Source organism: Heterocephalus glaber, unplaced genomic scaffold (genome assembly GCF_053883595.1).
Source record: "Heterocephalus glaber isolate CG9 unplaced genomic scaffold, H.glaber_assembly_v1.0 deba00001504, whole genome shotgun sequence".
In the NCBI taxonomy this organism is placed as follows: Eukaryota; Metazoa; Chordata; class Mammalia; order Rodentia; family Bathyergidae; genus Heterocephalus; species Heterocephalus glaber.
Genome location: NW_028258324.1, coordinates 65,736,101 through 65,758,006, shown reverse-complemented (window position 1 = coordinate 65,758,006; position 21,906 = coordinate 65,736,101). Strand labels below are relative to the sequence as shown.

The window sequence follows — 21,906 nt, the reverse complement described above, 5'->3', positions numbered from 1 at the left end:
TTGACCAAACAGCCCACATATCTACAGTCTACAATATAGTAAAGAGTAAGGAGATAGCAGCCCTGAGGCCAAATGTAAATGAACATGGTTAGATGTCCCATATGAATGTGTAGTATTCCTCATCCTCCTTTATCGTCAAAACAAGAGTACATTCACTAAACTAATAGCTACATATCATGTGCATGAGTCATTGTCAATCAATACTATCTCCCCATGGAAGCTGCTGTCAGACTATTACTTGACTGAGTTGGAAAACTCTATAACTAGATTTTAGGATCCATTTGAGTTCTTCCAGGACCTACTGGGATATCCAGCAGAGATATAATAATGATACTCCTCTTACCATTGTTTCACATCCTTTATACTATTTAATAACACTAATATCCATTATCCTTTCTGAAAGATGATACTACTTTTTATTTACTCCCCTGGCTGAATGACTAGAGGGCAGATGCAGAGTTTCTATTGGTCTTTCCCATTCTGATAGCTCCTACGCCACAAGTTAAAAACACAGAATGAGTAGCTTTGTAACTGCCTAGTATATTATTTCCAATTGATTGACTGGGGACCGGAAAATAATCGCTGTCTGGTTCCCCAGACACAATAGACCCACTATAAGTTAGGTTTTAATCAGGATTTCATTTATATCATGGATGGTGTTAGCTGTCTCCCAGGACATACCCATGATTACATTTAGTGCTTCTGCTATCAGTGTCAACTCAGACCATCCATACCCAGTGTAGTCACCCAGCTCAATAACTATAGACAAGAGTAGCTATACAATTTGCAGCGTCCAGTACCAATGAAGATGTGGGCTCCTATTCAAAGAGCTTGAAATAAGTATCATAATCTGGTGGCAATAGAGCATTAAACCAAAAGAAAAATCCTTCTGAAAGCTGAGTTCAGAGTTGACCTGAAGAATTCCTGCCCAAAGATCTCTTTAGAGAAGCCTAAAGGTATCGCCACAGTATACAAGCATTACAGGTTTCTTTTTTCCTAGGGACCCAGATATCTCTTCTCTTAATGGATTCTAGGTCTAAAAATTGGTTCAGGTCAAAGAAGCACACAAGAAATTGTGATTTTTTTATTGGAATGAACACCTTCAGCCTCTCATTGCCTCATTCTCACTTTTTTTCTGGCTGTAGATGTCAAGCAGAACTCTGGATTTCTACCTACTTTTTCTACCTCTACAGATGACTTGTTCTCCTGACCAGCTCCGCAGCTCCCTGCAGGTGAACACTGTTAGGTGTTTATCCATCGTTGCTTGTTGGTTATTGCAGTGATTATAGTTTCCTGGCCACCACTTGACCCCTAATACCTAACAGTAGAAGGGCACCATACACAAGGATATGAATGAGCCCAACTTTGTGACCACCTCTCTGGCCACCTACTGTTAGCAACAGAGAACAGCTGGAACAGCTCTTTCTAGTACTGCTGCCACACTTCTCCCCAGTATATTCTTGGTGGCCATGGTAAATTACGTATCTTCTTGGTCTTCCCATCTAACATACTTCCTTGGTGGCTCTTCTGCCTTGATGTTATCCATCCATTCTAGCATAGCCACTTCCCTTAGATTTATTTTTTTTCTACCACCTTCCAGGGAAAATCATGCAATTCATCCTCACTTAGCATTGGGCATCACTTTCTGCAGACTCCAGATGGTGAAACACCTTACCAGCGCACTCACCCTGCCCATGGCGGCTGACAGAGTGTTAACGCCTGTGTCATAAGACAATGCCCTCATGTCAGTGAACTTCAGTGATGTACTCTCAAAATCTAACCCAAGGGATTTTCTTACTTCCTGCTGGTACATGCTACCTAATTCTGGCAACCCTTTTGGTACACTATTTGTGCTTATCACGATCAGCACATCTCTTTTTCCTGGAATTTAACACTGATTAGAAGACTGCAGGCAAGAAAGGGAGGAAAGGCACTCTTGAGGTAGGATACCTGCTATACCTGCTGCTTTCTATGGAGAGGCCGCTGCGACGTCTTGCAGGAGGCAAGTGCAAGCTCCTACTAGGGAAAGCAGTGCATCTACAATCTCTGAGAGTGTAGCAGTCTTCATCAGAACAATGCACCCCATTTCCTTGCCCCATATTTCAAGGTAACAGGTGTTTTCAATAAGCCTTTGCTGAGCACTGAAATGTTTTGGAGTGACTAACTACCAGGTTCCTAGTCAGCTGCTTAGTCTTGTTTGTTTTTGTAATGAAGCCCTTGTCTCTTTGTAAGCTACAAAAAGACCATCTGGCTCTCACACTTAACCTTTAATTACGTGTTAAAAGCTCCCATTTTCTCCATATCTCTGCAGGGTGTCAATACAGTTTAGTAATAACCACAGAAGTCTGCTGTCCTGGTAGGCACTGTTGCCCCTGTATGTCACAAAAGCCCCAATCCCAGCACCTATAGGATTCTACCCCCTCCAAGGAATGTTTTTCCAGGGTAAGAACAGTGAAATCTGTAGAACTTAGGCCCCTGCATTCAGCCAGGAATCGTTCATATTACACAACCTCAAGGGAACATCCTAACTGCTTTGCAGGAGAGTGAGCGAGTCCAAAGACTCCAAATCCTTCCCCATTGTTGGCACCTGTCAGCAACACTAGCATCGCTTTGAAGCTAAAGAAGGGATTGGATATGCACAAGATATGTTATGAAAAATGCTTGCAGAGGATAAAAAAGGAGGTAGAAGAAAGGCATTTCTGAAAGCAAAAAACTCTCTCTTCCACTCTCTCTCTCTTTTGTCTCTCTCTCTCTCTTCTCTCTCTCTCTCTCTCAGCAATGAAGAAGCGAAAAGAAGAATTCACTACCAAGAGTTTTAGGCTGATGATCAGCTTTAAGGAAGGTTTGACAAGGCTGATGAAACATTCTTGAGTCAAAATCACCACACAGAAGTGTCTCACATACCACCAGAATGGGTCTGGCATAGTAACCCACCGGCTTTAGCCACTGGCGGAGAGCAGCCCTGAGGAAAGGCGACCTTGCTGTGGGAGCAGTATGTATCCCAGCAACAGTGGCATGGTGTGGCTGCAGGCAGCGTGTACACCACATTGGGAGACCTGCCCTGCATTTCCAGACTTTGCTTCATTCATACTTTAAATGGGTGATATTTTCTCATGAGCCAGTGGTTGTCAGTAGAGAGGACTCAGTGTGAAATCCTGCACCCTGAACTGGTGACTGGCTCACACAGTTCTACCTCCTCAGAAAACCCATGGAAGCGCTCTGACCTCCACTCAACCTCATACTGCACCTCTGGGCCTATTTCAAATCAACTTGAGAGTAAGGCTTTCCCATTCCTTGGCATAAATCCTCCATGTAGATGTCCAAGGCGATTTATCTGGAAATTGGAAACATTCTTTTAGATTCCATTTTCATCTCGACATAATCTTTGTCACTCATTTATCAGGAACATTTTCCAGAGGCAATGGCTTTTAATTTCACAGCTTCATACAGGATGGAACTGTTTAAGACATATTTTTCTTTTCAGACACATTTATTGCATGACTAAAAATTCTCCAGGAAAGTGTTTTTAATGGTTATTTCATCTTATGAAAATAGGGCATATATAAAATTTGAAAACACAGAAACATACACGTAAAGAAGAAAACACTTTCCTCACACTAAAATTTAAAAATAACTACTAACAAAGGGTTATGATTCCTTTTCTTTTGTTTTGCATCTATGAAAGTGTGTCTACATATACCTTCTGCACCATGAGGATATACTGCATATTTTGCTTCTTCCATTAGAGGATTTATTTTTTTAAAAAATAATTTTGCCTGGTTTATTTAGAAAACAGGATAAAAAAGAAGAAAAATTGGAGGTAAACTTGGTTAATAAATTTTCTCTCTGTATATACATATGAATTTCATAAATATTTATTACATATATTACCATGGTATATTACACACATAGAAATATGTGCAATATAATATGTATAAAAGTGAACATGTATACTACCTATAATACACATACATACGCATATGTATCCATATGTGTACAAATGCCAATGTCAACTTCATCACTTTCTCCTTTATTTTTCCCTCCTCACATTTTTCTATGTAGAATCAGCGTTTCATGATAAGCAAAAGGATGATCTTTGCTTTGAAAAATAATTTTCTTTCAATCAGTATCATAATATTAATGGTATTCCAGGTCCATGAGGAAGATTATCCATTCTGTTTAGGAGGATCATACCACAGATGACTGAATAAGAATGCAGATGGGTTGAATGGATCAGTGACTTAGTGACCAAATAGTGTGTTCACTACCTGAAGACACCGAGAAGTGACTGCGTTTTCAGACTGAGGTTATTCTTCTGATACAGGGCTTTGAATTCACCCCTTAGAAACTTGGCAGAGATGTTGCTGTAAACAAGATTCACTCAGAGGTCATGGCATGGGGATTCCCTGTAAGGATGCCCTTAGAATCGTTTGCATCCCACAGAAGGCTTTTATCAGTGAATCCACCCCCACGTGCTCGAATAGTGTGTGGGACCCAGATTTCAAAATAAGCAGAGTTAACATTCTTGACTCCTGGCCCAAATGTGGGTGCTGACCATGAGCTCATGCCTTCCTTTGGGGGCTGGTATTTGTGGGACTTATGTTATTACAGGATAACTGGACCGGGAAAAAAAACCCTGAGGGACACGTGCTACATACCATACATGGGACTCCAGGATTTCAAAGGTTTATCTTCTCAAACTTTTGTGGGTCAAAGTAGGTGTGGGTGAAGTTAGTAATAACTTCAGGGATACAAGTTTACCTGAGTTCTACCAGAGGATCCTGGCTCTACCATTATCTGGCTGGATGATTAATGCAAATACCTTAACTGTCTCTTTCTGTATAAGATGGAGAAAATAACATCTAATCTGACCACTTTCCAGTGATTTTAGTAATTATCCAATACATAAGTGATGTAAACTAGTAAATCACAAAGCCTAAAAATTCTGGTTTTGAAAATATTATAGAAAAGAGAAAGAACTATGCTTTATTTACCTTTATTTTCTCAGCGCCCTAGGCAACACTAGGCATATGGTAGGCATTTAATTAATACTGTTTTATTGAATAGATTGTTTCAGGTCTGGATTAGAGCTGGGTGCATTACATGCCACAGCTACTGATGGTTATAGGATCATGTAATCGTGAGTTTGTGTCTTAAGCTGTGCGAGTCTTAGCTTCCTCACACATAAAATGGAGGTAATGACACCGCTTGTCCCAGCCATCGACTTCACATGACATGATGAGATAATGTCTGCACAAGTGTTCTGTAAAATTTCAACTGCCGTAGGAAAGCTTGTTATTTTTAAGTTATTCTGCCTGCTGAGATTTTTTTCCTAAGTAAATGATCTCTAAATTCCTTCTTAACTTTGAGTAGTTAATTTACCAAAAAAAGGCATTTATAAATGTCTTTAGCTTCTCTTCTTAAAGCTGTGCTTCATAGGTAAACACTACATTTCAGGATATTACATGCCAAGAAGAAATCATCTTGCAATAGGCTTTGGAATATAGAGATCTTGGCTTATATCCATTTCACTTCCTGCCAGAAATTATGGCTTTTATGACTTCTTGATGAGCAGTATCAAAACAACAAGGCACGAATTTGTGAATGTGTGTCTGAGGAGAGGTTCAGTCACAGCTGTCTCTCTTGGCCTCAAACTAACCACAGAAAAGCAAATAAGAATAGTGCATTCTCTACTTTCCCACCTCCACATGTGATTCATGAAGCTAGTAAGCGTTATGTTATCAGTGTCAACGCACTACCAAATACCTCAAACAAAAATCCCAGAAAGCAAGTTGGTCATTAGTAACTTGGGGTACAACTATGTTGTAGCTATTTTTTGGATAAGATGTAGAAAGGAAAAGAAAATCATTCTTAGCCCTACTGGGGAGTCATTTGAACACAGAGATTTACACCTTATTTGATCCAGTTTCTGCCAACAACTCTCAGCACACCAACATGCACACGGGGGGGGGCCTTCAAGAAATACTCACGTTGCTTCTATTAATCAACCATTAAATAAATGATTGTTTTATATAGCCTGTGAGGGAATCATACCAGAAACACACTAGAAATTCAGATCATATCACAATTAAATCCACAGTCATTTATTTGCAACGAGGAGTCCAACAAATGCATTACAATCAGAAACGAGAAGCTAGTGGTCAATTTATTTGGAAGACTCAGTACACATTTTCAATTTTTAAAAATTAAATCAACATTTATTTTATACCCAGAATATTGTACATAATAAAAGTCTAAGGTATTATGATAGATAAAAATACACAAAAGTATTTCTTAGAATTTCACAGGCAAATTCATGTTCCTTTAACACAATTGTAGAACTACCTATTATACATTTTGTGAATAAATACTCCTTAGTCTTGCATTTTTTTTACACTTAATGTTTATGCTCACTATTGATTCCTTCAGTCACCTACATGTTTTTAATTTTTAAACTTAAGTATGATAAAATAGAACAATGTTTATCATGTAAATTATTTTTGAGTAGTGTTCAGCATATTCATATTGTCATGCAACAGATTTCGAGAGTTCTTTCTTCTTGCAAGACAAAAACTCTATACCCATTAAATTATCCTACTCTCCCCAGACCCTGATAATCCTGCACCTGTATTTTTTAATCTTATAAGTATTTTATAGCATCATATATCGTTCTGGAACACAGTGATTTCATTGATATATAGATGGATAGATAATATATAAAAATAGCCTTTAGGGCTGCGAATTTAGCTAAGTGGTTCCGTAGCCTGCCTCGCAAGCGCAAGGTCCCGAGTTCAATCCCTGGTACCAAAAAAAAAAAAAAAAAAAAAAATAGCCTTTAAACATTTACACTTGTATTATCATAGGTTCTTGGGAAAAATTCTTGAGTATAATGTATACAGCCTTTTCTTTAACAGCCCAAATTGAAGAGTTCATAGACATGCTTACTTTTTGTAGTATTAGACATGTTTGTATTCCCACAAACACAAAAATAATTATAACCATTATCCCATGCATTTTTCTCATAAGTAACCCTATGATGTACAGTGCATTTATAATTGTATATGGTGAATAACACAGAGGACAGAACTTTGGGTTGTGAATGAATATCAATGTTATTGATTTCTCCATTCACACTTTTGCATGCCTGATAAAAGGAGACATTCAAACACTTCCCCTGCCCAATACAAGAGGAGATATTGTGATATGCCACATATACTGAATCAACACTTGGGCACTGACAGTATCCTTAAAAGCCATTCCTGTTCCAGTATAAACAGTGATAATTTAACTCTACAAAAACGTAATTACAAATCACCTACACGTGTCCTTTCAAACCCAATCTTAAATTATTCCCCATTCATTTTACTTTGGCTGGATCTTAGCAATCCCATGGCTGCTCTATCACAACTTTGAAATGAAAGGCGATGAAGGGGCAATTAGAATAGAAAGGTGTGGTAATGTCAAAAGGATACAGTTAAACATTTCACATTTGTACATTTCACAAAGTGCTAGTCTGCTCTGGGGACCTTGGAAGGGGCTGTGTAAATCTTGACATTTAAATTTTTAGGTTCACAGTAAATCCACTTCAGAGAGGAAGGCTGGGGAAAACCCACCGATGGGCCTCGAAAGCTGAGCGATTCCTGATATGACGCACCGAGCTGCAGCAGTGCCACAAGAGCATAACTGAATCGCATCCTGAGGAAACACCAGTCAAACTGAACTTAGGGACATTCAGCGACGGTCCCGAGCCCTTCAAAGATCTCCGTGTCACAAAACGCAGAGTCCCGGGATCTGTTCCTAATTAAAAGATACTAACAAAACAGAACAACTGGCAGGATTTTCTCTTGCTACGAGGACATTTTGGGACAAACAACTGGGAAATCTGAGCAAAATGTGTAGAGTATTTTATGGCTGTTAATTTCCTGATTTCAGTGATTGGACTGGGACGAGGCAAGAGATTTCTTCATGTTAGGAGACACACGCAGAAGGAGTTAGTGTAAAGGTGCATCTGATCCTCATTGGACAAATGGCTCAGACAAAAAAAAAAAAATCTGGGAAGTGCCAAATAAGGACTTCCTGTGTTTCCTTATTTATCTGCCGCTCAGTGGGCTTTGTGCAAAGGATGGGTGGGAGTGAGGAGCAGCCTCCACACAGCTGTTCAGGGATGTCTGCAAAAGCAGCCCACCCACATTGCTTTTGGACACTGGGTGTGATTTGGAGGGTATCAGGTTTGTCTGTGAGGGAAACTGCCAGCCTCCTCCCTGGCCAATTGGTTTCTGTGTTTCCTTGCTGGCCCTCTGAATAGAAAAGTCCTTTTCCTCAGGATATCCCCCAGAAGCATCTTTTTCTTCACAGTGGAATCTAAGACATTAGTTTAACTACAGTTTTCTCTTTGATGAATTCTAGGACCTGCAAAAATGTAGAGGTTAAATCTGATGAACCACATGGCTAAGCTTGCGATGTATTTGCTTTTTCATTGAATTAAAACAAAAAATTGGTTGCTTTCCAGTACGCTTAATTTCCAGACCCAGCTTTCTTCCTATTTGTCAGGCTGTAGGAAATATTATACTTACCGAACACAAAGTTGGAAGAATTAGTTGGATCCCCCCACCCCCCGCCCACTCACACACCAAAGCCAAGCTTTGGTTTCCTCTTCTATAAAGAAGAGATTGGTAGAACTAAGGTTATGGACAGAAAAGTACTACATAACTAAAAATTATCAAGCTTTTCAGTTCCTTCAATTTTGGAGACATTTGTATATTGATTCTACCAAGTTGTATGCTAGAAGGTTCTCTCCTAATTCTCCTATTTAAAAAAAGTGGTACAGGTCAGGATGACCTGCTGAGGGCAGAGCCTGAGGTTCAGCCACCTGACACAAAGGAATTCGGCTTCTCTGACAATGCAGTGCTCACACACACACAGCCTGGCAGAGCTCTAGGGAACACGCAAGATCAAATGATTCAAGACTTGCATGGCAACATCTGTGGTTCCCCATTGCCCATCACCTACCACTTTTTTCTTGGCTAACAGAACCTCTATTTTCATTTGAAAGCTCTTTCTGCAGTCAAGGTGAAGGTATCAGTCAAGGTGTTCGGGCTCTTCCTGACCCAACATGGCATCTCTCCTATGGGAATTTGAATCTTAAACTCAGTGACTCAAGTATAAACAATCTGTGGGAACTGAGTTATTCTCACTGGCACTGTGAACTAAATCTGTGTTCATTACTATTAATGAGGTCTCTACAACTATCCTGGTTCTGGCCCTTTATAATACCTAATTATCAATGTTTTCTTACACTCTGAATTTTCATGTTTCTTTTTACCTGTTTTCACAGTGTTGGTTTTAGCTAAGCAAAGTTAGTTTCTATTGCTTACACAGAAAAAGTTCTAACTGATACATCTTTGCTCTTTAAAAATAAAGAATCTAATTTTCAAAGAGAGTAGACTACTTGATTAGGGTCTGAAAGTAAATTAGGACCAGAACCCAGGCAAACACAGATTAGCCAACTTCTTTCCACTAGGAACATAACCTATCTCCTTTAGAGTTATAGTATTCTTGCAAGGAAGGATCTACTACATTTCTAGATAACTCAAATGGACCAAGAGCAAGTTCAGGGCTGTATTATCACTGAGCTTTTAAAAAGCCTACTGGACTCTAGTTATAGCCATAATTGAGTATGTAAGACTATAATTTGTTCTTCATTGTCCAAAAAAAGAACACTAGTCATTATATGCAAATTATACATCAACAATTCATATGGTTAACATCTACAAAAAATACTAGATCGCTGATACAGTTAACAACAAGCTGCGTCTCAAAACAATAGCATCAGTGTGCAAAAAGAACACAGGCACTGAAGAATATGTACTACGAGCCTCCATTTATGTGACATTCTAGCTTTGTGATGTTTAACATAGTGGTCACTAGCCACATGTGGCTACTAAAATTTATATTGATTAAAAGTAAATAAAAAATAAATTTTGCTTCTCAATCACATTAGCTTCATGTAATTCAAAGCAACTATATCAGAAAATGCAAATTTAAGCTGGACACTTGTAATCCCAGCACTCTGGGAGGCTGAGGTAGGAGGATCACAAATTTAAGTGAAGCCCAGTCAACTTAGTGACTTAGAGAGACTCTGCCTTGAAATTACATAAATAAATAAAAATTAAAAGGGGCTGGGAGTGGATCTCAATGCAAAAGATCCTGGGTTTAGTCCTTAGTACCAAACAGAAAAGAAAAGCCAAGCAAGTATAAAATATTGTCTTCCTCATAGAAAGTTCTATTGGATAACATGCTACAAAAAATATCCATTTAATTTCCAAAAAGCAAAATGGTGATTGTCTAAGGACAGCAGTGAGGGTGGAATGGCAAAGGGCTATGAGGAATTTTGGGGTAATGGAAAATTTCATGCTTGATTATGCTGGAGGAATCATGGTGCATAATGTTTCAAAATGCCTTAAACTGAACACTTCTGACTAGTGAATTTCATTGTCTGAAAGTTAGGCATCATAAAACTGATTCTAAAAACTCAAGTGTTTTATAGAAATTATTTTAATCAGTTGCAATACTTGCCATTAGGTGATTTTTACAAGGATATGAGCATATTAATTCACTTTGCAATATTTCACAGTCTCTAAAGATACAAAGTGAATCTAATAGCCAGCCTGGTCTGACTGTTCATAGTCCAGAACAGGAAATGAACTTTACTCAAAACTAGCTACATACAGTCCCGTGGGAACTGTAGATAGAGTCACGCAAAGAAATGTGGATACAGTATAATGATTTAGGAAGTTAGAACAGGTTACTTTTATCTGGAGGGATGAGGGAGACTTTTGAGGTTCTGAAGGACATTCAGATGAGGTTTGAAAACACCTCTGATAAAGCAAAATGTGATCCAAGATAGGAGAGCAACCAGAGAAGGATGTAACCTACTGGAGAGAGAGCATGAAGAATAAGTTGTGAACTAAATGTGATGGATGTAAGTGAGACGTGTTTGTATGAGGAATATCTGAGTTTGGCAGAGGGTACAGTTTTGGCTGCTAGAAGTTGAGAAGGAAAAAGTGTTCCTGTCCCTTAGGTCCACTGTTCCAGACCCTAAGCACCACTGACTGCTGCTTCACAAAGCCCTTTCTCCACTGCTTCATAGAAATCAAATATGTTCACAAACATCATTCCATCAGGCAGGCCAGAAAGGCAATTACCTTCTCCCAGGCTTCTATTTAACTTATTCTATTGCAATCTTTGCCTAAAACACTTAAAGCCTCTGAAAAGCGTCTAACTGGCATAGCAAAGACATAATTTATACATTTGTACAGTCACCTGAGTCTCCTGCGGGGAAAGGATGCCATAGAAAGCTAAGAGGCAGTTACAGTAATTATAGTATATTTGTCACTTATTTTCCCATGTTGTGAATGGGTTTGTGGTAAAACTTCTAAAATTAAAAATATATGTATATAAAAATATGCACTAAGAATATTTGCAAATCAACTGAGAGTCTTTATAGCCTTGGATGGAAATTGAAAATATAAGAGCTCTTCTTCATTCTCTAGAACCACTGAACTGTAAATAAGACCTGGGCAAAGCACAAGACCTTGCTCCTGTCAAGTGTGGAACACTGGCCAGCCATGGGAGAATAAGCTGGGGCTGTGTTAGAAATGCGTAGTGTCAGGCTTCCTCCTGAGCCAGCATCTGCGTGAAAAAGATTTCCAGGTGACTGACAGGTACATGAAAACTTGAGAAACACCATTGTGCTTGGAATCAGCATTTCATTCATTCTATAAATGAAAATATCAATGACCTGTGTGAGGGAATCATTTGGTCGTGATTGCAGCAAATGGATTGTTTTCAATTTAAGAACTTTGTATTTAGGTCATCTGTATTTGCCAATAGCAGGGAAGAGAGCCAAAAACTTTCACTCCAATTAGCAAATATATAATTAATCAGTCAAATGATCTTTCCTTCAAGTTTCACATTTTGTAGAACAAGCTGTTTGATTTGGCAGGGGCTCAGGCCGGCATGTTTGTGAATTTCACAATTCACAGATGTTAGACACTCTTGGGCTAAGTAAAGGAAGAGAATGTCAAGTTTTAAATAGCTTCTTCCTTCCATCCTGGCTGAAGCAACAAGTAAAACATCTTTATGAAACACATTTTGAACCAGAATTACTTATAGGGAAATGTCACATTGCTCCAAAAAGGACTTCAGATTGTCTCACAACTTGCCTATCTACTGGTTGACTAGTTTACAGGTGTTTTGTGATTGGAGACAAATAGAAAATGTGAACTGGTCATGTTAATGACACTTGGGCACGTGATTTTTTTTTTTTTTCCTGTTGCAGTCTATTCTAATTTAGCTTCTGAATCATATTTCATTCAATTTCCAAATCCACAGAACCAGGGTAGTTTTACAGCTCACATTCAGAAAGGAAAGAAATAATTCTGTATGTACACTTTCACCGATATTAGTGAATTTCTGTATGTATGAACAATGTTATGATTTTATTTGAAAGTAAAGCAAGCCAAAGCAAAACCAAAAAGAGAAAAAAAAATGAGACAAAAGAGAGTGAAACAAACTGAGTGAAACAAACTGATAGAAACCAAAATAAACTAGAACAGTTTTATTAACAGGATATTTGAAATAATTTCACAAGCTTTAAAAGATTCTGAAAGAGTACATGATTTCCCATTTTAACATCCCTTTAAGAAAATTACAACATATGTATGGATGTATTTGAGGTAGAATATTTAGACAAGTCATTAAAAGTTATTTTCCTTTATTTGGGGCAGACAAAATTTCTAAGGAGATGTGAACAGATATCTCTCTTATTTGAGACGAAGAGTGAGTTCTAGGTTAAATATAATCAAGGAATTTCCCTGTCTTTGCTATTTGAGATTGTGACCACAACAGGCGGTTGGCTGAAAGGAAGGCTGGAGGGGGGAGGGGAGGGGAAGGATGAAAAAACCCTTCCCTAAGCAGCTCTCCAAAACAGCACAACATTTTGGCCCCTGAAGCAGTCGCAGAAGCTCTCAAATCGAATCAGTCCCCAGGTACAAGGAAATGGTATGTAGCTGGCGTGAGGTAGACACTCATCAGCTCGGTTCTGTTACAAAAGTCCAGGCTGCTGAAATTAAACTCTGATGCCATTCATGCCAACATCCAATCACGAGCGAGATCAGAAGTTCAGAGATGCTTCCAAATTGCCAACAAGTGTGGCTACTATACGTCAAGGACTCTAAAGCCCTGGTGGAGGGGGAGGAACAACTTTAGAGAAGATGCCCAGCTGGTAAGAATCAACTGTTTATGATGTTTTGGTCACCTGATGAATGTCATTGGCTAAAAAGAAGAAATGCTCCGCCTCTTTGCAAATATGTGTGAAGGGGGAAGTGTCTAAACTTCCATGTCTGATGGCATTTGACCCTATTGCTTTTAGCTTTCTGGCTATAAATCTACATATACACAGGTATATGTGTATATTTTATACCACTGCTCTCCATTTGTTGATATCAAAGAGAGTTGAAGGAAATGAATTTTGAAACGTCACGGTGTGCTACCCTACAGTACTGCCCTGACCCCTACATCCAGCGGTGAGTTTAAATGTGACATAACTTCTATCGAAACTTAATTGGAGTGCCTTGTGTATTATAAGTGTCTCTGCAGTGCTCTATAAGGGCCCTCATTTAGGGAGCTCAGGGATATTAGTTTAGATTTTATGTGGACTCAAATTGGTCTGTGGGCAACTTTTCTAAATTTCTTTTAATTTATCTCTGGACCTGTGAAGTAACAAAATTTGAAGACAACCACTTTTAAAAATTATCACGTCATTTTAAGATGTATAAAATGTATTACTTGCTTTGCTCAATACCCACCCACCCAAGAAGTAGAAATTCCATTGGGCAGAAATATAATAATTTATGGATAATCTGCAAATCAAAACTAACACTGAATAATTTTCATTTGTATATTAAAAGTAGAAACATAGCCATTGTTACACAAAGCAGGTTGTGATTTGTCATTTTCGCTCTCAGGAATATTTTATTGTTGATTTGTTTCATAACAAACATCATCTTTTGATAAAACCTGTGATTATACTGAATTTTATTTATATTTGTAGGAAGAAATATTTGCCCAGGACTGAGATGGAATATTAGTGATAGCGCACAATTGTGTATTTATGTGTGTGTGTGTGTGTGTGTGAGAGAGAGAGAGAGACAGAGAGAGAGAGAGAGAGAGAGAGAGAGAGAGAGAGAATGTTTCAAATTAGAGTTTGCTATTTTTAAACTGGTAAATGAAATCTGAACAGTGTTTTTCCAGTCATAAAGCTATGGAAGATATTCAAGTCGTATGTAGCAGTGTGATGTTGTTAATTTAACAGCATGAGATGTGATGTTGGAATTTCATACTTTATTTTATAAGACTAATGAGAGAGCTTGTTTGAGTGTTGAAAATGGCAAGGTTAGAAAGGGGTTAACTTGACATTTGCCACCTGTGCCTATTGGAGCCTCATACTAGAAGTGGAGTCGGATGGCTCTGGACAGGACTTAGTTACTGTAGCATTGCCTAGCAGATTATGAAAGATGTGTGATCAGTTTTCTTAATGTATTCACCACCATGTGGAGCACTGACATGGATTATGTAGACTGCTCTTCTTCCCATGAGGTTTCTGGTGGGCTGTGCAAGAAAACCAAAGTGGAACATTAGGGCAGAAAGGTAAATGGAATGGTGGAGACAGAAAGAGAGAGAGAGAGAGAGAGAGATTGATTGATTTGGGTCTTCCACCTTGAAATGGGAAATGTGAATGTTGATTTAATCCCTGCCTTGCAATCTACCACAAACAGATTTTCAGCCCAAATGAATTATCCTAGAATTTATCTTCTTGGATATCTTGAAAGTTAAATTTAGTTGGAGTTGGAGATTAAGCTGAAACAAAAAAGAGAACTCTAATCATTACCTAGTTCTCAATGGTTTTTTCCAATGTCAAAATCACCTATTCCATTAAACACCATTTGAAGTAATATTCCTAAGAACATAATTGTGAGAAACCCTCACCCTTACAACATTTTGTTTGCAAACATCTTTCCTAAAGTAGGTACTTGGAACCACAACAGGTTTAGAAAAAACTCAAATACTGACTAGCATCCCATACTTCAACCCTGCACATCTTTGTCTAGGGAAATTCTAGTGATTGATGAGAGAATCATCTAAATAAATAAGGAAATTGCTTTTCATATTGTGCTGATAACCAGTTTGTTTTGGAGCAGATGTCATCTCATTTTTAAATATATTGTAAAATTATAAACAATAGTAGTGATTTTAAATAGCATTATATTTTCATAGAATCCCCCAAACCTTAAACATGGTGAGCACCAGTTGTAGGAAAGAACAGGAACAAATGCAGACCTGCGAGTTTGTGGTTCCGAATGGTCAGGGAACATGTATTTGAATAATAAATTGTTTAAAGCTAGAATACGCAGTTCTCATTTGTAATGGAATGTTAACTATCAGATAACTATCTGATATAGAGGAGGGAACTATCTTTACTAAGCTGTGCCTGAGGCATTGCAAATACAAAAATGAATAAAATGTGTCTATATTTTTTGTTTATTTTACTATTGTGCTTATATATTTAATATCACATACACTCTCTTCAAATATTTTAACTGCTTTGTCTCATAGTTGAAGGGATGAATCATCACTTTTTTCCCTCGGTGAATACATGAGCGGATGAAGGAGACAGTATGACATTGGTTTCATACTGTATATTGTCAAAGCGAGTATTAAACAATATTCTCTCTGATGCTCAATGAGCGAATGGATATCAGTTGGTTTTTCTAAGCAGACAACTCTGGTACTTCTCAGTTTACAAAATCTATTTTAAGAAAGACCAAATTTAATCATTCCATAATCATAGTCATCTACATACATCAATTTGTCTTTCCTGACCTTGTGTTTAGAAAGAAATCGTGAAAGCAGGTTTTTTTTTTAAAGAAAGAACAGACTATCTTGGTATTTTTAATATGGAGTTATCCTAACACATGAATTTCCTTTTATCAAGGAATAGAATAAATAACATGCTAATATTATTAATTGGTGAATGTTAATGCCATTCAAAAAAGCCAGTTTTACTACACATTTCAAAAGTGCACACTTACCATTCTCACTGTTAAAACTGACATTTTATCCTCTTTACCCTTCTACTCAAACATATTGACACATTATTATGCTTTTATTTTCCTCAGTGCTTGAGATTGAACCCAGAGCCTTATGCATACTAGGGAAGTGTATTATAATGCATTTAATTGTGCTGTGGCTTAATAATAATTGACTTTTTTTGGTACTGGGGATCAAACTTGGAACCTTGCATCGCTAATAGTAATTGACCTTTAATCTTTGCAAAAAATTTTCTGAAAATCAAAAAAGTAGTTAGAACTATGTTGATGAATAGATTTGTCTTTTGATGAAACTGACAATTATAGAGAACAAGCGAAAGTGGACAAAATCATGGATGTTGTCATTTCATTAGTAACTTAATTTTAATAAAAAATCAAAGCATGAATGAAATTAGACAAGATCAATAAATAAGTCCACAAGTTAGTTACCATTTCCTTAATAACGAAAACTATACACTAATGAGTTTTGTTTGTTGTTTTGTTTAGGTAAATACTAAAAATAATCTAAAATTCAACATTCAGCAGCTAAATCTTTGTGAACTTACTGCTTGGGGCATTATTTAAACCTTTTTGAATTCTTCAGCTTTAGAATGGCTATCTAGTTTGTAAAACAGATTTTATAACCAAGTAATTTGGTGACAGATTACAACTCTCAAAGTGTCTTCTCATAAAATAAAGCAGTTAAAATGATGAAAATAAGTCAAGGTTAAATATAGAGTACTGCAATAACTGGAGTCTAAAAATAAAATAAATATAAACACCATTACAATCTAATCCCCTTGTAAAACGTTTTGTATTATTTTTCTCAGTCACCTTCTCCTCAAAAGAAACATCAAACTATTAAATATTGTTAACAGTAAGAAGTGTTTCTTGTGTGAATTACACATTTATTGTGAGTTTTATGCTTTCTTCGCTTAAAGGTCAACTTCATTAACCATGTTTTTTAAATATATACTGAAAGAAAAGATGATGGCAATTAACTTACAGTTCCAGATCATTTCCTTTGATAGAGTCACACCCAGTCAGATGCATCTCTGTTTTGAGTGTCCTCCACTTCCCCTCTGCGCCCTGCCTCATCCTTCTTGTTCTGTGCCCCAGTGAGCTAGCTGCCTTCTAAATATTGTGCTATCAGTTCTTTCTCCTCTGGCTTCCTGTTGAGCCCAACCACTGGGCACCTCCAGTGGGAGGTTGAAGTGCAGGAGTAGAGCACAGTGGGGATATTAGTTTCCTTGACTCTCTCCCTGTTAGGTTTTCTATTAAAGGGTGTAGATCCTGTTAAAGGTCCTCACTGTAGGTCCAGGGCTCTTGGACTCGAGCAACTACTCCTTACCCTGTCTTTTCTTCAAGCTTAGGGGTGGTAACCATTTCTAGCCACTGCTAATTTCAGAGAGCCATGTCCTATCCCTGACTTCTGATTAATCTCTTTCCTTCCAGGATGGGAGCAAGGACAAAGATAAAACATGTACCCATAATGTACTTTATGAAGACTTAGTAATATCATTTCTACTGTGAGATAAAAGGTGTAACCATCTATTTCCATGAGAAGACTGGGTTGTATGTATCTCCATAATGACCTCGTATCTCTGTCCAACTGAAAGGAATTATGCTGGAATCTGAGTGTGCTGTTCATAGTCAATACTTAAAGTGAAGCAAAGTAGAGGATGGGAAGAAATAGACATTCTTTAATTAGAGGAATATTAAGGTACAGTTTATCTACAGGGTCTAATATGTCCATTAGTAATAATCAAGATAAAGTGCCTCAAACTCTTAAAATTTTCACAAGAAAAAGTTTTATAATACCTTTAAGAATAACTGTTCTTAGCCAGTACTACAGTGTATTTTAGCTCTGTGCTCTTTTTAAAATTAATTTTATTGGTACATTTAAGGTATGCAATATAATGACATTCATCATTGGAAATTTGTACCTTTACATAATCTCTCCTGGTTCTTACATTTTTCCCCCATTCCCCTGCCCTCCCTTCCACCCCTCCATCCCTCCCTATTTACAAAGACTTTGTTTCCATTTTTTCATTTTCTCATATTAATTCCATTCCCTTCTTTCCTTTCCCATACCCCTGCCACTTCCCCTTTCCCTTTGCCCCTTTTCTTCCTATTTCACATTATCTATTATACCTTTTAGTCCTTATTTACACTTTCAGTTTCTCACACCAGAGAAACTAACTCTGTGCTCTTTTAAGCTTCAGGTCCACTGAAGTGATGGAGAGATGACGAATGGAGTCATCTGTCATCTGTGATAACAGATCTGTCATTTGTGATGATCTAAGTGATGGAGTGATAGACAGAACTAGATCTGTCAAAGATCTAGTTCAGTCTAACCTCCACCATAACTGATTGTGTGACCTTCAGGAAACTACTTAAACTATCCAGATCAAAGATCCTTCTAAGTTAGGGGTAACTTCTCATCTGCTCTTTCAAAACTAGGACCTTGTGAGTTAAAGCTAAGCCAGATCAACTCTGAAATGCAGCACTGGCTGTTCAGTTGTAGTGATGTATGTTGCATGCTAGTGGGCTGTGTCCTCCCAAATGCCTGTGTCCTCCTGTAGGTGCACCTTGATTTTCATTTCTCTGTGAAGTGACTTAAATGAAGAACAAAGTTATTATGGATCTTGACATCATTTTGGCTTGTCTCTCTCAGTTCTCAGAAATCTGAATCCCAAATGAGTTGCCCAAGATCACACAACAAAATACTAGTGAAACCTTGGTGATAATTTAAGTCTTTTGACTCCAGTTCAGTGTGACATCCAACCTAGAACACAACATTTTATTAGATTTGTGTAAAATTTCCTGGTTCACAAAATGTTTCCCAATGCATTCTGTACCCTATCTACCTGGGAGGGAGGCAGATGTGATATAATAATATAGAATAATGGCCTTCAAAGACAGCAACATCCTAATTCCTGGAACCTGCGGATATGTTATGTTGTGTGACCAAGAGGAATTAAGGTTGTAGATGAAATGAAGACTGCTAATGGCTGATTTTAAAATAGGTAGACTGATATGGATTGTCCACGTGGGCACCGTGTAATCACAAGAGCCTTTAAAAGTAGAAGTGGGAGATAGAAGAGTCAACCTGCTGGGATGTGAAAAGACTTTAGAGGCTACTGCTGGCTTTAAGGATGCGAGGGAGTCATGATCTTAGAATGGTAGAGAGAGCATCTAAACGCTGTAAAAAAGCAAGGAAACAGATTTTCCCCTAGACCCTCCAAAGGGCACATAGCCCTACAAACACCCTGATTTCAGCCACTGAGAACGTGTGACTTCTGACCTACAGAATTACAGTATAACAAATTCGGGTTGGCTCAAGCTGCTGAGTTGGTGGTAACTGTAGCAATGATAGGAAATTAATCTATTGGGTAAAGGATTTTCATTCCCCAAACCAGAGCCAGGGGAACCAAAACTATGCCTTGTTTTGATTTATTTGTTTGAATTATTCTATGAATTCATTTTGTTTTTTATGGTACAGAGTAAGGAAGGTAGAAGTTTTCAGTGAGATACAGTCCCAGAGCACAGGAAACTCAAAGGGGAATTTAGTACAAGGTGTGGGGAAAGGTACAGGGGCCCTAGAAATCTCTCCGCAGATCCAGGTGCAAGCACCCACCCTAGAGACTGCAAGTTGGAAGAGTGATTTTTGTTGTTGGGTTCTATTAAAATTCCTCCAATTGTCTTACATAGAGAGAGATTTGACTCCTTGATGGTACCGTCAACATTTGAAAGCCCAAATTTAGAAGTGGGAAACGGGATATGCGTGTCCACTCCTCATGTTGTCAGGTATAGGGAGAGGTGCTACATCCATACTCTGTGACTACGACTTGACAAATTTAGGGGGAACCTTGAAATTGCACTGTAACAAAAAGAATTTTGATTTGGGTAGTCATCTTACAACCCTTGGAGAAACCGTTCTAGTCATTCTGGTGCTCTAAGCTTTGCTATTGATTTTTGTTTTGGGGATTGTTGGGCGTGCAAGGAAGGAAGTAAAAATCAGAATTTTTATCAAATAGTCTAGATGATTCCCTTATTTGTGCACCAATTTTGAAACCCACTCCTTCAGTGAGGCAAACTTTGAGACAATCCCCTAATAGAAGATCATAAAAATGTACCTAAACAACGAACAGCAGAGACACAATCCTTCTCAAAGGGAGACTTCATGTTCTCGCTTTACTTAAAACTGAAATGGATTGTAAGATTAAAGTAGCAATTTTCTATCTCTGTTTCAGGACAAGAAAGCCAAGTTTCTGATTAGCTGTTCTGAAGCTCAAATTTGTTCTGACAGGGATTGTACCTCCTTTAAAGAACTTATCTAAGAGTAGTCCTCAAGCAACTAGTGATGGATGGATAAAGCACTGTAATTATGATCAAAGTCCAAAGGCTCTGGTCTATGTAATTATGCACTTCCTAGCCTCTGAAAGTCACTTTGTTCCATTTAAAATAGGATGAGAAATGGACATGAAGGATGTGTACTTATTGGTTAGTCAAGGTTTAGGAAATGACAGTTATTAACATTTCTGTTTTACCATAAGCCATAATATTTTGTAGATGATTTAGATGGAGAAAATTAATTATCTCTCCATTCCTATGCTTATTCTTATTATTTACCCACCATTCTGCCCTTATGTCTAATTCTCTTATTATTAATTAAACTCTTTGAAGATTAGAATGCAATTATTAAGTTTAGAAGCAGAAATGTAAGGGCTCAAAATCTCTTGCCACTTTCAAATTTCCACTACAATTTTATCTTATTTCAAATGAGCAAATGTAATCTGTTAAACTGAATAACAAACACCTGTTCTCAGATTTCATTAACTTCGGCAGTCTTATAATTGAGGGCAGAACCAGAATTATACCAATATTATGACTGAGAAAAACTTTTTAGTTAAGAAATACAAAAATGGAAGCTAGTGTGATAATTTAATCAGCTAGATGTTTGCCTAGAGTAGCTCTTTAATGTAAGCATTTTTTTTTTTTACAGATGTTGGTATAAATTAGAATAGTTAATAGAATACATAAAAAATTCATGTTGGGGTAACACACTGTGATAAAGTGATACACTCCCTTGCTGTTAAAATTAGTTATATTACTCCTTAAATTTTTGATGCATTTGACTTATCTCTTATTCTAACCTCATCAAGGTACTCAATCTTTAGAGTTCCCTTAAAAATGGCAAATCTTAAGTATTTCATTTTAAATTCCTCATTAATTTTCCTTTCTTCTTTGTCTTTTTCTGGCTCCATAAAATTTCAATTTTTATGCTTGAATCTAAGACTGTCATTTACTTTTTAAGTAAAAAAATTAGAACATATTTACCAAAGTTTTCAGTAAGGAATCCTACTTTTATCCAATTTTTCCATGACTGTGCCACTACTAAATATAAAATATGATAGATGCTTAGATTTTCTTTTCAAGCTTTTGTTATCTTGGGCAATGAATGAAAACTCTGGTTGACAGGATTTTTCAAGCTCAATTATGAGCCATCTAAAGAGTAGTAGTAAAACGGAGGACTGGAGGTTTATTCACTAAAACTTGAAATATTAATGACTGACTTATCTTCAGTTAGTACTGGAGTAAATGTAGGTGATGCTAACTGTATTCACACTGATGTGCTACTTCCTTTCACATATTAAACTTTGCCTTCTCGGTGAGCAAAAGCCTTCAGTGTCTGCACATACACACTGGCCCCTTCCATCTGTCCTGTGACATCGCAGTTTTTCTTCCTACATAG

The 21,906-nt window shown here is 37.5% G+C and overlaps 1 protein-coding gene and 1 long non-coding RNA gene across 5 annotated transcripts in view; both read left to right on the top strand.

Moving 5' to 3' along the window:
• LOC110349397 (uncharacterized) overlaps positions 1–8,518 on the top strand; it is a 29,095-nt gene extending 20,577 nt beyond the window's left edge. The window contains exon 4 of the long non-coding RNA XR_002395319.2: positions 7,568–8,518. This is a non-coding gene — a long non-coding RNA (uncharacterized LOC110349397). The remainder of the gene's footprint in view (positions 1–7,567) is intronic.
• Positions 8,519–13,420: 4,902 nt separating this feature from the next.
• The window catches only part of Tp63 (tumor protein p63), a 205,854-nt gene continuing 197,368 nt past the window's right edge, over positions 13,421–21,906 (top strand). For all 4 annotated transcript variants that reach the window (XM_021255678.2, XM_004834790.3, XM_004834791.3 and 1 more), the window contains exon 1: positions 13,421–13,586. In XM_021255678.2, coding sequence (XP_021111337.1) covers positions 13,525–13,586 — 62 coding nt within the window. In that variant the 5' untranslated portion in view covers positions 13,421–13,524. The remainder of the gene's footprint in view (positions 13,587–21,906) is intronic.